The 13,770-nt window shown below is 59.3% G+C and overlaps 1 protein-coding gene across 3 annotated transcripts in view; it reads left to right on the forward strand.

Moving 5' to 3' along the window:
* ALK (ALK receptor tyrosine kinase) overlaps nt 1–13,770 on the forward strand; it is a 774,540-nt gene that overhangs the window by 732,949 nt on the left and 27,821 nt on the right. The window contains exons 14-23 of one of the 3 annotated variants that reach the window (XM_051843042.3): nt 1,966–2,097; nt 3,023–3,167; nt 5,609–5,791; nt 7,009–7,107; nt 7,598–7,750; nt 8,683–8,787; nt 10,322–10,508; nt 10,808–10,898; nt 11,004–11,068; nt 13,099–13,228. In XM_051843042.3, the coding sequence (XP_051699002.1) occupies nt 1,966–2,097; nt 3,023–3,167; nt 5,609–5,791; nt 7,009–7,107; nt 7,598–7,750; nt 8,683–8,787; nt 10,322–10,508; nt 10,808–10,898; nt 11,004–11,068; nt 13,099–13,228 (1,290 nt within the window). Of the gene's footprint in view, nt 1–1,965; nt 2,098–3,022; nt 3,168–5,608; nt 5,792–7,008; nt 7,108–7,597; nt 7,751–8,682; nt 8,788–10,321; nt 10,509–10,807; nt 10,899–11,003; nt 11,069–13,098; nt 13,229–13,770 lie in introns of those variants that run through there. The other 2 variants (XM_051843043.3, XR_016229509.1) reach the window with 2 other exon arrangements.

Raw genomic sequence — 13,770 nt, forward strand, 5'->3', positions numbered from 1 at the left:
CAGAGAGGATGGGTGGGATTGGGCCGCTGTGAGGATCTGACAAGGGGGCAAGGCCAGCGGGGTGAGCTGCCTCACCCAGCGTGGCCCAGCAGATCTCTGGCAGAGCCAGCAGGATCTCTGCCTGGATCCCATACCCTGTGCTCTGCCCAGCTGATAGCCCACAGCCTCCCTGGGCCCACCAGACAGGCCCCAGGGTGTGCCCCTCTCGGCTCCCAATGGCCCCAGGCTGCTGGGGGCAGGGTTCCCTCCCAGCAGAGAGCAACGCTGCACTAACCAGCAAGAAATGGCAGCTCGCTACAAGAGCGATTTACAGCCTTCCACCCACACTAAATCCACTCTAAAAAATATCAAATTATTTCCATCATTAAATCCAAAATGCCATAAAACAGATTGCATCTCAGCTATTTATCTGGAAATTTCTCCAGTACTCACTGCCAATACCCCTGAATGCGTTAGCGTAAGGAGGGGCTCAAGATGAATTGCCATGTCCACTGGCTGGTTACACAGCAGTATTCAATGGAAATGTGATGTTTTATTGGCTTTTTTTTTCTATTGAGTAAAAGAGAAGTCATTTCCCTCTGAGGTCAGGCTTCTGTTTGGAGAACTTTTCAAAGCCGTGGTGACTGACAGCTGGGCGTGGCTGTTCTTGATGCACTGCTCTCCTTGTCTGGGGCTGGCAGGGTTCTGAAGCAGAAGCTTCCAGCCCGGTCCAGAGGCGCTGAGACCCCTGAATCCCCACCAGGAGTGCAAGAGCACCTCGAAAAGGTCCTTGGGAAATTGAAATTTGAAAAGCAAGCTTATTCATATTTTTGTGCACAAAGATTTGGAGATCCACGTGGAGCTTTTTCGTAAAATAAGCATGTTTTCCTGAACTTTTCAAAGAGCCCTCATAGACGTGAATTTCAGAAATGATTCTGCACGAAAACAAGCTCATCTTTTCATTCCATTTTCCGCAAACTTCTTGAAGTCACCTCCTGGGCGTGGGCTCAGAAGGTCAGCAGCCGCCCACTTGCTGCCTGGCAGGAGGGAGACCTGGAGCCGGACACAACCTCGGCCTGCCCCGCAGCCTGTGGTCGCCACTCCCACTCCCCACTGGGGGGCCAGGGATGAGTGTCCCCTCAATACTCACCCCAGGGCAGGCAGGGCAGCCAGACCCTCTGATTCCAGGGTCCCCATGGCAGACCCTGGAGCTCTGTGTGGGGCTCTACCAGGGATTCCCAGAGGCAAGAAATGGGACGTGAATGGGAGGAGTGAGACGTCCAAACAGCGGAGCTGGGAAAATCCGAATCTGGTCTCTCTCTGTTCTGCTGGTTTTTCCCATGATGCTCAGAACTGTAATGTGCACAAAGCGCTCATGGCCCTCCACTGCCTAGGTGATGAAGTCCTGCTCCAGCCGTGAGCTGGCTGTCCAGGAGAACTCCCTCCGCCTGCCCTGGTGGGCACCCTCCAGCCCTGTCTCAGCACATACAACCTTTGTCCCCTCCGCTTCTGAGTCCACAGGACCCTAACAGTTCCTCCTGGACCATCCCTCTGTCCTACAATGGATTTTTCCAAGCCAAAGAGACTGGTGCTTTTCCCCAAAACCCCACTCACCTTCCCTCTGGGCTCATGCTGCTTTCTCTTCTCTCTTCGTAGTGTCTTCACCTTCCCCCACTCCATGCTGAAACGTATCCCTAGCCTTTGGAGCCCAACCAAAAGCCACCTCCTGCAGGCAGTCCTCCCTGATCACTAGTCAGCAATAAAGGCCCACTCGCCCTCTCTTAGCTTCTCTGAGCATTAGTACCTACAGCATTCCTGTGGTTCTTCCCCAAAACCATTATTTGTGTGTATTTCTGCCCTTCTAACATCAATTGTAAGCTATTTGAGAAATAGTCAGATCCCATCTTTAGGTGTAGAACGTCTGTCTTCTGCAATGTGGAGAACTCCAGCTTGGGCACAAACCCAATGTGCTTATTGTTTCTACAGACAAACCAGTTAATTCAGAAAGTCTGCATTGGCGAGAATAACGTGATAGAGGAAGAGATCCGTGTGAACAGAAGCGTGCACGAGTGGGCAGGAGGAGGAGGAGGGGGCGGTGGAGCCACCTACGTGTTTAAGGTAAGGTCTGCTCTGCTGGGTTCCCAAGGGCGGGGATTTCTGTGCACTGGAGCCTGGGATAGAAACCACCCCCCCCCCTTACCCCATTCTAAGGTGAGCAGACTGAGAGCCAGTGGGAAGCAGGGTCTGCGTGGCCCAGGAAGGGTGGCCCTTCTCTTGCTGATTGGCCGCTCGGTTCCCCCGCGCTGGGCCTCTGCCACCCAGGTGTCCAGCTCCAGAGGCCTCCTGTGCCCCCTGGGTCAGCTCTCGGGGCTGCATGGACTCTTCTGACATCGTCACAGCCAGGCCAGAAACTAAAGGCAGAGGCCGCCTGCTAAGTCTTCCTCCGACAACAGTGATGCTCAAGGCTTCCCCTTGAGCCCCAAGTGTGGGGAGGGAGGAGAGAGCAGAGAGACCTCTCTAATCACCCGCCTCCAAGACCCCTCACCCAGGCTCATCTCAGGAGCTTCGGGAAAGGGGCCGAGGCGGGCAGCCCCTAAGATCGATCCCCACCTCCTAGTATTGACAGACGAGGGGTCTTCAACAAGTTCATGGGAAATGTGCATCCTGAAAAAGCTATGCCTGGATTTCAATTTTCTTGCACCAAAATAGACATCTTTTATTCTATTTTCATGAACTTTTGGAAGTCCCCTTGTATGTATAATTTATGCATCACTCATGTATTATTTACGGCATATGTTAGCATGTGTATACAAACACATGCCCTGGTGGTTTTGTGCCTCTGGCTGAACCCGGGATGGCAGAGAAGATGGTCGGAGGGGGGGCCCATGGGTCCTCGCCACAGCAGTGCAGAGCACGCCACCACCAAGAGGTCAGCCCACTGCCTGACGCTGAGCCAGGCATCTACACCAAGACCTGGGCTCAGGGGCCCCCCGAGAGGAAGGCCAGCTCTGTGTCTCAGTTTCTGACTGTGTGCCCCGGCCAGATGAAGGATGGCGTGCCCGTGCCCCTGATCATTGCGGCCGGCGGTGGCGGCAGGGCCTATGGGGCCAAGACAGACACCTTCCACCCAGAGAGACTGGAAAATAACTCCTCGGTCCTGGGGCTGAACGGCAACTCCGGAGCCGCAGGTAAAGCCCCCTGAACCCGTCCCTCCCCTCTCCCTCCCCCCACCAGACCAGCTCACAGGGACTGTATGGGCTTCAGCGCAGGCCCAGGACGTTCCACACCAGAATGTGGCTTGGTCACGGGGCCCACAGCTGGGAGCTCTGAGTTCGGGGCCAAGATCGATGCAGGGAGAACAGGCGGCATCCTGGAGTCCCTGGAGGCCTCTTGGCTGACCTGGGGCTTGGACTTGCACAAGGTCCCCGAGAAAAAGGCACAGGGTCAGCCAGCCAGACCCTCAGCAATTGCTAAGGCCTCCCCTGAGGCGCCCCCTTCCTCCAGGGGCATAGGGCCCCCTCCTTAGGGGTGAATGGATGAGAGAAATCTGAGCCAGGTCGGGCCTCCCAGACTCCCTATGCTATGGACCCCCAGGCCCCAGGCTGCCAGCCACAAACATACCCATGGGCCCCTGCTCCCTTGATGGGAGCCAGTGACCAAACCAGGGGGGGGCCGTGAAGTCTCCGAGGCAGCCGTCACTAGAGAGAGCACATGCGATTCCCTTTTGCATTTGCTCCTTTCTACAACCAGCCTGAGGGAGCATCTTTGAAAACATTTAGGATCTAGACTTAATTTAAACAAATGCTCAAACTATCCCTCCAGTGGAGAGATGGCTAGAGAGAGAAGAAAGAGCAGAACCTGTCCCAGGGTGCCCAGGACTGTTGTGAGGCCACCGTTTGCAGTGTAGAGGATTTATTTTGGCTAACATGTTTCTGAGTGTCAAGAGCATGGCACCGGCGTCTTCTCAGCTTCTGGTGAGGCCCCAGGCTGCTCCGTGCCCGCCAGGAAAGCAGAAGGGGAGGCAGGCACAGGCGAGGAGGGGGAGGCGGAGGAGCTGGCCCACTGCCTCATGACTGGTTCTCCCAGGAAGAAGACTTCCCCAGAGTGAGCTGACCCCATGAGGGCCCCACCTCCCAACACCACTACTTTGGCATCCAAGTTCCAGCAGAAGCTTTGCTGGGGCCAAACCTCATGCCAGCCATACTCGTGAGCTACACAGTGCCCCTTGCCCCTACGTCGCTGAGTACGCTTACACGCTCACTGTGCTCAAGTCCTGCCCAGCCGCCAGAGGCCACATCAGGTCCCTATCAGAACAGAGAGGTGTCCTCCTGCAGTGACATCAACAGCCTTCACAGACCCCGCCCTGTGGAACCCACATCTGTCACCCAGCCCTGAGTTGACCGAGTCCCTCCACCTGCCTGCAGGCCCAGCTCCGCCTGTCCCTGTCGTACGACCGAGCTTGATCCTGATCTCAGCTTGGATTTGAACCCTAGCAGAGTAGCCACCTCCACCAGAGCTCCCACCACCTCCGTGTCCCTCTGCTAACCCCCTCTGGGTTGGGGGAAACTCAGCAGCTGAAGATTCTTCCCGGACCCAGTTAACTCAGGTCCAGCCGTCCCGCACACTACTGTTTCGGTTCCTTCTGCGTCGGCCTCCAGGGCCCCCCACCACTGTCATCTGCTGAAGCAGGAAGGCCTCCCAGGAGGGTGTTGGGGGTGGATGCTTGTTGCAAGGTCATAGGGAACAATGTTGGAGTGGTGGATAATCCTGGATTCTCAAGGGCCAGCGGGGGCAGAGCGGCAGGGGGAGAATCCCTGGGGTCCTCCCATGGCCACATCCAACCTCAGCTCGGCAGACATCTGCTCTGCAAGAGTTCAGAGCACCTCACACGTGGGGAAGCCCCTCCCCAGTGGCTGCCATGGTTGCCCCGATGTCCCCCACCCCTGCCTCTCCTCCACTCCTGACCTCTGAGCAGCCCAGAGCAGCACAAGCCGAGTGTGAGGCCCTCCACGTGCCTGCGTCCTGCCTGACCAGCTCCCGTGATCCTCACACGTGGCTGGGTGTAAGGATTTCACACACTCACCGTCTCCTTTGACCCTAACGTCAACCCCAAGGATGGGTCTTCATTATCCCAAGGAGACAGATGAAGAAGCTGAGGCTCCACCCGTGGTTTCCAGTCACTGACAGTAATGCCCTCTGGGCTTGAGTGCAGAGGCCGCCCCAAGATTGGCGGCTCCAGTTCTTGCCGGGACAGGAAGAGGTTTGAGGAAACAATGAGAATGGAGGCCCAGTGCTTTCAGGGGCTGGCAGGCACGAGGAGAAGCAGAGGAGCCGGCTCGGCGTCCTGCTGCCCCGCCCCCTGTCCCATCCTGCTTCTGTGCCAGGGAGCAGACAGGCAGCAGAGGCACAAGGCACGCTGTCCTCCCTGGGGCCAATGGCACACCCCCTGGCTATCCAGATGCGGGCTCCAAAGCCCCTGGGCCCCCCCCCGCTGGAGAGAGTCCTGGGCACTGGCATGGGTGGGGGCTCCCCTCAAAGTGCGCCTGTCCCACTGCCTTCCCCAGGGCGGGCTGAGCCGAGCCACCAATGACCTCACGACCTCATGGTGTCCTCTGGTCTCTCCCCGCAGGCGGCGGAGGTGGCTGGAATGATAACACTTCCTTGCTCTGGGCTGGAAAGTCTTTGCTGGAGGGAGCCACCGGAGGACATTCCTGCCCCCAGGCCATGAAGAAGTGGGGGTGGGAGACAAGAGGGGGTTTCGGAGGGGGTGGAGGGGGGTGCTCCTCCGGTGGAGGAGGCGGAGGATACATAGGTAAAGATGATTCGTGTTCAAGGTGTCACTCCCTCCCCCTCTTAGTCCTAGGCACCTCACCTCCCTGTCTGCTCCCGCCCTTCCCCCCCTCCCCGGCCGCCCCAGTGGGTGTGGGCCATGATGTCACTGCACGCCACCCCCAGCCAGAGGCAGCGTGTTGGCTTCCAAGCGAGCACCCTGCCTCCAGGCTGCCCTAGAGTCAGCATCAAGATCCCTCAGGATCCTTGATCTCCCCCAAAGCCAACCATCAAGGGGCTTTGGCTTCCCGGGTGCTTCTCGGAGCCACCTGTAAGGACTCGCTGGCCTGAGCACCTCAGAGCCCGGATGGCCCATCCCCAGGCCTCCCTCTGGATGGCTGGGCCGTGCCAGCTCCTTCAGGGACCAGCTGCGGTGGCCCAGACCCCTCCTTCTCCCTCCCCCGCTCCAGCCACCAGCTGCCAGGAAGGCGCAGCTCGCTTGCTCACCAAAGGGAGCTACTCTGAGGGCCACTGCGGGCAGCCGCAGCCCAGCCCCCAGCAAGCAGCCGGCCACTGGCCCAGCTGTGTCCTAGCGCCTTCCAGAGCTGAGAGGCTGGGAGGCCGAGTCCCGCCCCCCAGACTAGGACACAATGCATGCCCGCACTGTGACGTTCGTGTCTGTGTTTGGCTTTGATGCTGTCTTACCCACATGCTGTTCCTCTCCAAGCCCCAGAGGGAGGGCGGGAGGGAGTCCCTGGGGGGGAGTCCCAAGATCACCCAACCCCAGATGAATGGAGGGACGGGAGCCTCCAGGCACAGAGCTCATGGCCCCACGGCCAAACCCTGACCCCCTGAGACTGGAGAGCAGCCCCTTAGCTATTCTCTCCTGCCCCTGCCTGAAGTGGGTGCCGAGGGTGCATCCCCACCTGGGCACTCGAGAACTTTCCAGACTGCTAGTCACACTGACTCCTTCCTAGGGGGACTCCAGCAGAGTGGTGGAGACCCTCCCACCCCCGTTGGAGCAGGCCACAGCCTGGAGGGAAACATGGTCCATGCCTCTCCAAGCCTCTCCCAGCCGCTCCCAGCCCTCGTCCCAAGGCAGCATCTGTGCCCTGAGCCTCCCTTCCCTCCCACCTCGCCTGCCCCTGAGCCCCCAGGGACCCCTGGCCTGGGCAAAGCTGCACGCCCCGCTTCTGCGCATGTGTGTGGAGGTTGTGACGCCCACCCCTTTGTGTTAAACTCTGCCCTGGTTTGCCACAGGCGGCAACGCAGCCTCAAACAATGACCCTGAGATGGATGGGGAAGATGGGATTTCATTTATCAGTCCACTGGGCATCCTGTACACCCCAGCTTTGAAAGGTACCCCTCTGTGTGGGTCCCCCAGCAAGGTGACACCCCAGGGTCCCTCTGAGCCCAGGATACAAAGGACAACAAGGGGTCTCTCACAGACAAGACTTCCTGCCCCGGGCTTCTGGGGGTCAGATTGTGTGGTTTAATGCAGACAGGGAGGCAGAATACTGTCCCCTAGACACTCCCAGAAAATGCAGCGGGGACAGCCCATGTCCCTGTCCCAGCCCACCTCAGAGGCACGCATGAGGACTCTCCCATGTCACATAAAACTGCTCGTGTCCCTGGACACCCACCTGCCCTCTGTCCAAGCGCCACACTCCAGATGCACTGGAAGACTGCCCCAGACAGAGCGGTGCTCCCAGTGGCAGTGGGACTGGGACTGGGAACCAAAGAATCACCCCCCCCCCCGAGACCCCTAGAGACAGAGCCCAGGGCTGGGCATGGGTGCAAGGTGCACTCCCCAGGTTCAGCCAAGACTGACCCTGCCTCCTTGTCACAGTGATGGAGGGCCATGGGGAAGTGAATATTAAACATTACCTAAACTGCAGTCACTGTGAGGTAGACGAATGTCACATGGACCCGGAGACCCACAAGGTCATCTGCTTCTGTGACCACGGAACGGTGCTGGCCCAGGACGGCGTCTCCTGTGTTGGTAAGAGGGTGGGGCCAGGGGAGGGGAGGGCCCAGAGCTGAGCTTTGCACACTGCTCCAGTTGGTTCTAGGACTCGGTTTTGTGAGCATCCTGTCCCTGCCTGGCCTGTGCAGCGTGGTGTTCTGAGGACGGGGGCAGGAGGGGCTGAACAGGAAATGTGTTGAAGACATGGAAACGTCATCTGGCCCCGCTCCTGGCCCAGGGCCTAGCCCCCCGCCATCGCCCTGCTCATCCCACCTCCACCGGAACACCCCGGTGACAGGGACCTCAGGACTCCTAAGTCAGTCTGCTCAGAGCCAGGACTCTGTTCCTCTCACAGCTTTCCCTGCTGGTCTCAGACATGCGCGTGCTTCTCTCTCCTCCAAGTCTTAGTCCAGACTAAGTCACACAATTGTTTTGAGTGGTTCAGGAAGATACGCTTCCATGTCTCCTCCCCACCCTACTGCCCCTCTTCTGGGTGTGATCCAGCTGCCAGGGCCCCCTTTGAAGTGTGGTGTCTGGAATACCAGCACCAGGCAGTCTGACTAGCAGGGGCACATAGGACCACACCCCGCTATGGGCCCTGCTCCTGGTACCCAGAGGTTGTCACTGGCCGCATGCTCTGTTCCGTCATACAGAGCCCAAGGCCGCGGAGCCTGTGCCATCCCCACTGTGGCTTCACGTCCGTCCTCATCCTCTAGGTACAGTGATGTTGTGGCCCAGCATCCAGAAGCTGACACACATCTCCGTTCAGTCCCCACCCCCACCCAAAAGCTGCAAGGCTGTAAAGCTGGGATGAGCCCGCTTCCCTGAAAGGGAGGCTGTGACAGGGTCTCTGGGAGTGGAAGGGAGCAAGCAGCTGTTGTCTTAGCTGGGGAGGGTGCTTCTGATGTGGGACCAGTCCCCAGGAGAGCGAGCACGGTTGTCATGCCCCATGGGCAACTGTCTTCCAGTGTCACCCACTGCGGAGCCCCACCTGCCGCTGTCGCTGATCCTCTCTGTGGTCACCTCTGCCCTAGTGGCCGCCCTGGTCCTGGCTTTCTCAGGCATCATGGTCGGTGAGTGCCCCAGAGCCCCCTGGGATTTCCGGGGGAGGGGGACGTGGGTCTGGGGCAACTGAGCAGCGTCTCAGGCTACACCACGGAAGCCCAGATGCCACTGTGTCCTGCTAGGCCCTAGAGTAGTGGCAGGTGGTGATGAGGGCAGCCCCAGCTAAGCCAGGATGGCAGCTCCCAGACCTCCACCCACCAGAGCGGCAGCAGCCCCAGATTTGGAAGCTCAGCCCCCTGTGTGGCCTCCTGGCTGCTCAGGGGGGTAGGGAACCTCGTTGGTGGCTGCCTGATGGATGAAGCTCTCCCCACCAGAGCCCTCCGTAGCCTCCTGTGCTGCAGTGGGCGCAGCTCCCTCCGTAATGCTCAAGCCCTCTCTCCCCAGAGCCTCCCACTCGAGCAAAGGGAAGGGAGAGTCCATTTGTGAGTGTGTTTCCATTCCACCCATGAGCCAAGGTGAACGGGGCTGCAGGGCACAGAGGGCTCAGTGTGGTGCAGCCAGGCTCTCGCTGATGCCCAGGACAGATGGCAGAGGGAGAGGCACCCAGCCGCACTCAGAGCGAGGGGATGGCAACACGTGCCTGTCCCCATACGGTGCCATCCTTCAAAGGGTAATAAGAGCCGGCACTTAATGCCTGCTGCCTGCGTGCCTGGCATTTTATACCCTGCAGTGCCTTCAGTCCTCAGGTGCCCCCCAGCCATGGCTGACCCATTCCATCAGAGAGGAAACATCCCAGGCCAGCGCTGAGCCTGCCCCTGACGCAGGACACCCCCTCTGAGTCCCAGTCTCTCCTACGGGACAGCCTCCGTGTGGCAGTGGTGGCTGAGGATGCCACCCTAGGGAGTGGGGAGTGGGGGACCTAGGAAAGCAGGACAGGAGTTGCTGTCCTGCCTTCAGGGAGGGGAACCCAGGTCCAAAGAGGTCACATGACCTGGCCCACTCCGCCTGTAAGGAAAAGAGGTGGAATTAGAGCCCAGGTTCTCAGACCTCGCCACAGCCAACCAGGACCCCAGGCACCCCTGCCCAGCGACCAAGCACAGCAGCGGGCCAACGCAGGTCCCTTTCTGAGGGACACAGAAGTCCTCTGATGGCCAGTTGTGGGTCCTGGACTGCGCAGCAGCCGTGCCGGGACCTCCTCAGGCTGCTTGTGCCCATCTTGGCTGCCTGGCTTCCCCACGCAGGGTTGGATCGGCAGGGTCTGGTGGTTTTCCCCATCCCCCCCCCTTTCCCCATCCTTTCCCAGATAGAATCCTGGCACGTCTCACCCCACCGTGGGGCTGCTTGTTGGAGGACCCCCGCTAACACGACTCTGCCCTGTCTGAGAGAATAGAATCATTTCTATCTTGATGACTTGAAGCTTTGCATTTGCCTTGAATGGTGCTTCTTCACATCCATGGCCATTTTATTCTTAACGCTAAGTGCGATGGAACAGTTCTGAGCCGAGGAGGGGAGGTGGCGATCCAGAGGGGCTTCCTGCAGGAGGCGGCCTGGGCTGGGCATCCCTGCTCTGGGCCATGTTGCAGCTCTCCCGTCTGTCCTCAGTGTACCGCCGGAAGCACCAGGAGCTGCAGGCCATGCAGATGGAACTGCAGAGCCCCGAGTACAAGCTGAGCAAGCTCCGAACCGCGACCATCATGACCGACTACAACCCCAACTACTGCTTCGCCGGCAAGACCTCCTCCATCAGCGACCTGAAGGAGGTGCCCCGGAAGAACATCACCCTCATTCGGTCAGTGCTGCTGCGTCCTGGGCGGGCGGAGAGGCTGGGTGTCGTCCCACACATGAGGCCAGCAGGGCCACCCCTGGGGTCCCCAGCCCACAGGCAGAAGGCCTGATGCTTAGGGCCCTGAGAGGTGTTTGCTCGCTTCATCACCCCTTCCATTCACGGAACTCGTGTCCACTGCAGGTGGGGGCCAAGTGTCCCTCTGGCATGTGTGTGCATCACCCACTCAGCATGGTGCTGAGCCCCAAGGGCCCCCCTCTATCCTGGTCCCCTTGCCTCTGCCTCAGCTTGTCTCCTCTGTGCAGGGGCCTGGGCCACGGCGCGTTTGGGGAGGTGTACGAAGGCCAGGTGTCCGGAATGCCCAACGACCCGAGCCCCCTGCAGGTGGCTGTGAAGGTAAGAGGGGGCTCTGTCTGGAGGCTGACCTTGGCCCGCCGGCGGTGTGGGCTGCAGCCCTCAGCCCACGGCCTCGTCCTCCTTCTCGCCCTCTCCTGTGCACAGACCCTGCCTGAGGTGTGTTCAGAACAGGACGAGCTGGATTTCCTCATGGAGGCCCTGATCATCAGGTAAAGCCGCAGAGACCCCCACCCCCCGCCTCACCCCCGCAAACAAGGCGGAGACCCTTCCAGCAGTCAGGCGTCCCCATTACATCCCCTCCTCCCCAGGGGGAGCCTCTCAAGCACTCTCCACACTTTTGTTCTAAAGATTTATTTATTTGAAGGGCAGAGTTACACAGGGAGAGGAAGAGACACACACACACACACACACACACACACACACACAGAGAGAGAGAGAGAGGTCTTCCATCTGCTGGTTCACTCCCCAAATGGCCACAATGGCCAAGGATGGGCCAGTCTGAAGCCAGCAGCCAGGAGCTTCTTCCGAGTCTCCCACATAGATGCAGCCACCTTCTGCTGCTTTCCCAGGTGTATTAACAGGGAGCTGGGTTGGAAGAGGAGCAGCTGGGATTCAAACCAGTATCCATATGGGATGCCGGTACCAAAGGGAATGTGCCTCTCTGGGGCTGGGAGGCTGCCCCTCCCTGGGTTCTCCTCAGTGGAGCCAGGGCCCCAGCTGGCCTGCACCTCTTAACTGATAGCTCCAGGGCCTGGGCTTAAGCTGGGGATCTCAGTGCCCTGACAACAGCACCCCTTCCTAGCCACCTGTTGCTCTGGAGGCCTCCAAGAGTCCCGAGGGGTTGTGCTGTGGTGGATGTGATGGGGGAGCAGTCAGGGGGGTGTGCATGGTGTGCCTGGGGTTCTGCAGCCACAGGACGACACACAGCGAGGTCAGCTCCTTGCTTAAAAATAACATGTATTTTCTGATCATGCATATAATACAAGTATTGAATGAAACATTGAACATGGAAGTCAGAGACCCAAATCTCTCCATCTCACTGCTGGGTGATAATTAACCGTTATATTTCAGTGCATGGTTCCCCTGTATTTCAATTCTCTCTGTGTGTATATATATGTATGTGTGCCATTGTGACGTTCTCTAGCCCCACAACCCCGTATGTCCTAATAGGATCACATTAAGAAGAAAACCCAAGTCGCGGGCCTTTTGCCCCAACTCAGTCTGTGCCCACAAAGGAGTCCGCAGGAGACTGCATGTGCCCTGTTCCTGGCCCTCCTTCTCACCCTGTCACCTGGCAGGTCTCACACAGCCCCTCTTGAGGGTTCCTTCAACTTCTGCCCTCAGACCTTCCTCAGAGTACTCGACCCTGGTTCCAGTACCCTGTCCATGCACCCACTCTCCTGCCCGCACCCATTCTGCTATTTTGGTCATGTGCCAGGGCAGCTTCCTACCACCTCCAACCCAGTGCCCTGCTGCCCACTGAGCCTGCCCCCCCCCACTGAGCCTGTAGCCCCCACCCACTGAGCCTGTAGCCCCCACCCACTGAGCCTGCCCCCCACCCACTGAGCCTGCCCCCCCACCCACTGAGCCTGCCCCCCCACCCACTGAGCCTGCCCCCCACCCACTGAGCCTGTCCCCACCCACTGAGCCTGTCCCCCACCCACTGAGCCTGTACCTCCCACCCACTGAGCCTGTCCCCCCACCCACTGAGCCTGTCCCCACCCACTGAGCCTGTCCCCCACCCACTGAGCCTGTACCTCCCACCCACTGAGCCTGTCCCCCCACCCACTGAGCCTGTCCCCACCCACTGAGCCTGCCCCCCGCCCACTGAGCCTGTCCTCCTGCCCACTGAGCCTGTCCCCCCACCCACTGAGCCTGTCCTCCTGCCCACTGAGCCTGTCCCCCCACCCACTGAGCCTGTCCTCCTGCCCACTGAGCCTGTCCCTGCCCACTGAGCCTGTCCTCCTGCCCACTGAGCCTGCCCCCGCCCACTGAGCCTGTCCCCCACCCACTGAGCCTGTCCTCCTGCCCACTGAGCCTGTCCCTGCCCACTGAGCCTGCTCCCCCACCCACTGAGCCTGCCCTCCTGCCCAGCTGCTCAGCAGGGAGATTCTCAGGTGCCCACATTCACAGTACGCACTGACATGAGAAGGCAGCTAAAAATGTGACTTTGCGTCCTGCTCCCAACTTAAGCTGTCCCAGACTCCACTCGGCTCAGCCACACCCCTCTGCTCTGCAGCAAATTCAACCACCAGAACATCGTGCGCTGCATCGGCGTCAGTCTTCAGGCCCTGCCCCGGTTCATCCTGCTGGAGCTCATGGCGGGAGGAGACCTCAAGTCCTTCCTGCGGGAGACCCGCCCTCGCCCGGTGAGTGGCAGCCAGCCTTGCTCCAGCGTTTGCGCCAAGGACGGGAGCAGGGGCCAGGACGAGCAGGAGGGGTGGCCTGGGACCCGAGGAGGTAGCCCCTAGGCTGCGGGATGGGGAATGGCCAGGAGAGAGTGGACAGAAGTGAGGTGTTCCCCAGCCCCAAGGAGCTTGTGTGAGGCTTGGTGCAATGCACTCATCATTCAGACTCCGTTTCCCTGGCCGCTGACTCTGCAAAGCTGAATGAAAAGGGACCTCCATGCTGGCCATGGCGCTAACTCAGGTGACACTCGGATGGCCTCCTCTCTGAAATACAAATAATGAACACTCAGACATCCCACGCTTGTGGTTTGGCTATGAAACCAAAGGGCTGAAATATTTTTAGGAAGATGCTGCATACACGTTTTGGTTAAGAGGGTAGAGCTTGGGAAGAAACCAGACCTAGAGTGGGCCCAGGAATCCCAAGAAAATCAACATGTGTTTTGCTGAAGCGCGAGGCAAGAAAGTGCAGTGCGCGCACAGGAATGAGATCTTGCAAACAGAGT

The sequence above is a fragment of the Oryctolagus cuniculus genome, chromosome 2, assembly GCF_051225735.1.
Source record: "Oryctolagus cuniculus isolate XC-2025 breed Fujian yellow rabbit chromosome 2, ASM5122573v1, whole genome shotgun sequence".
Lineage (NCBI taxonomy): Eukaryota > Metazoa > Chordata > Mammalia > Lagomorpha > Leporidae > Oryctolagus > Oryctolagus cuniculus.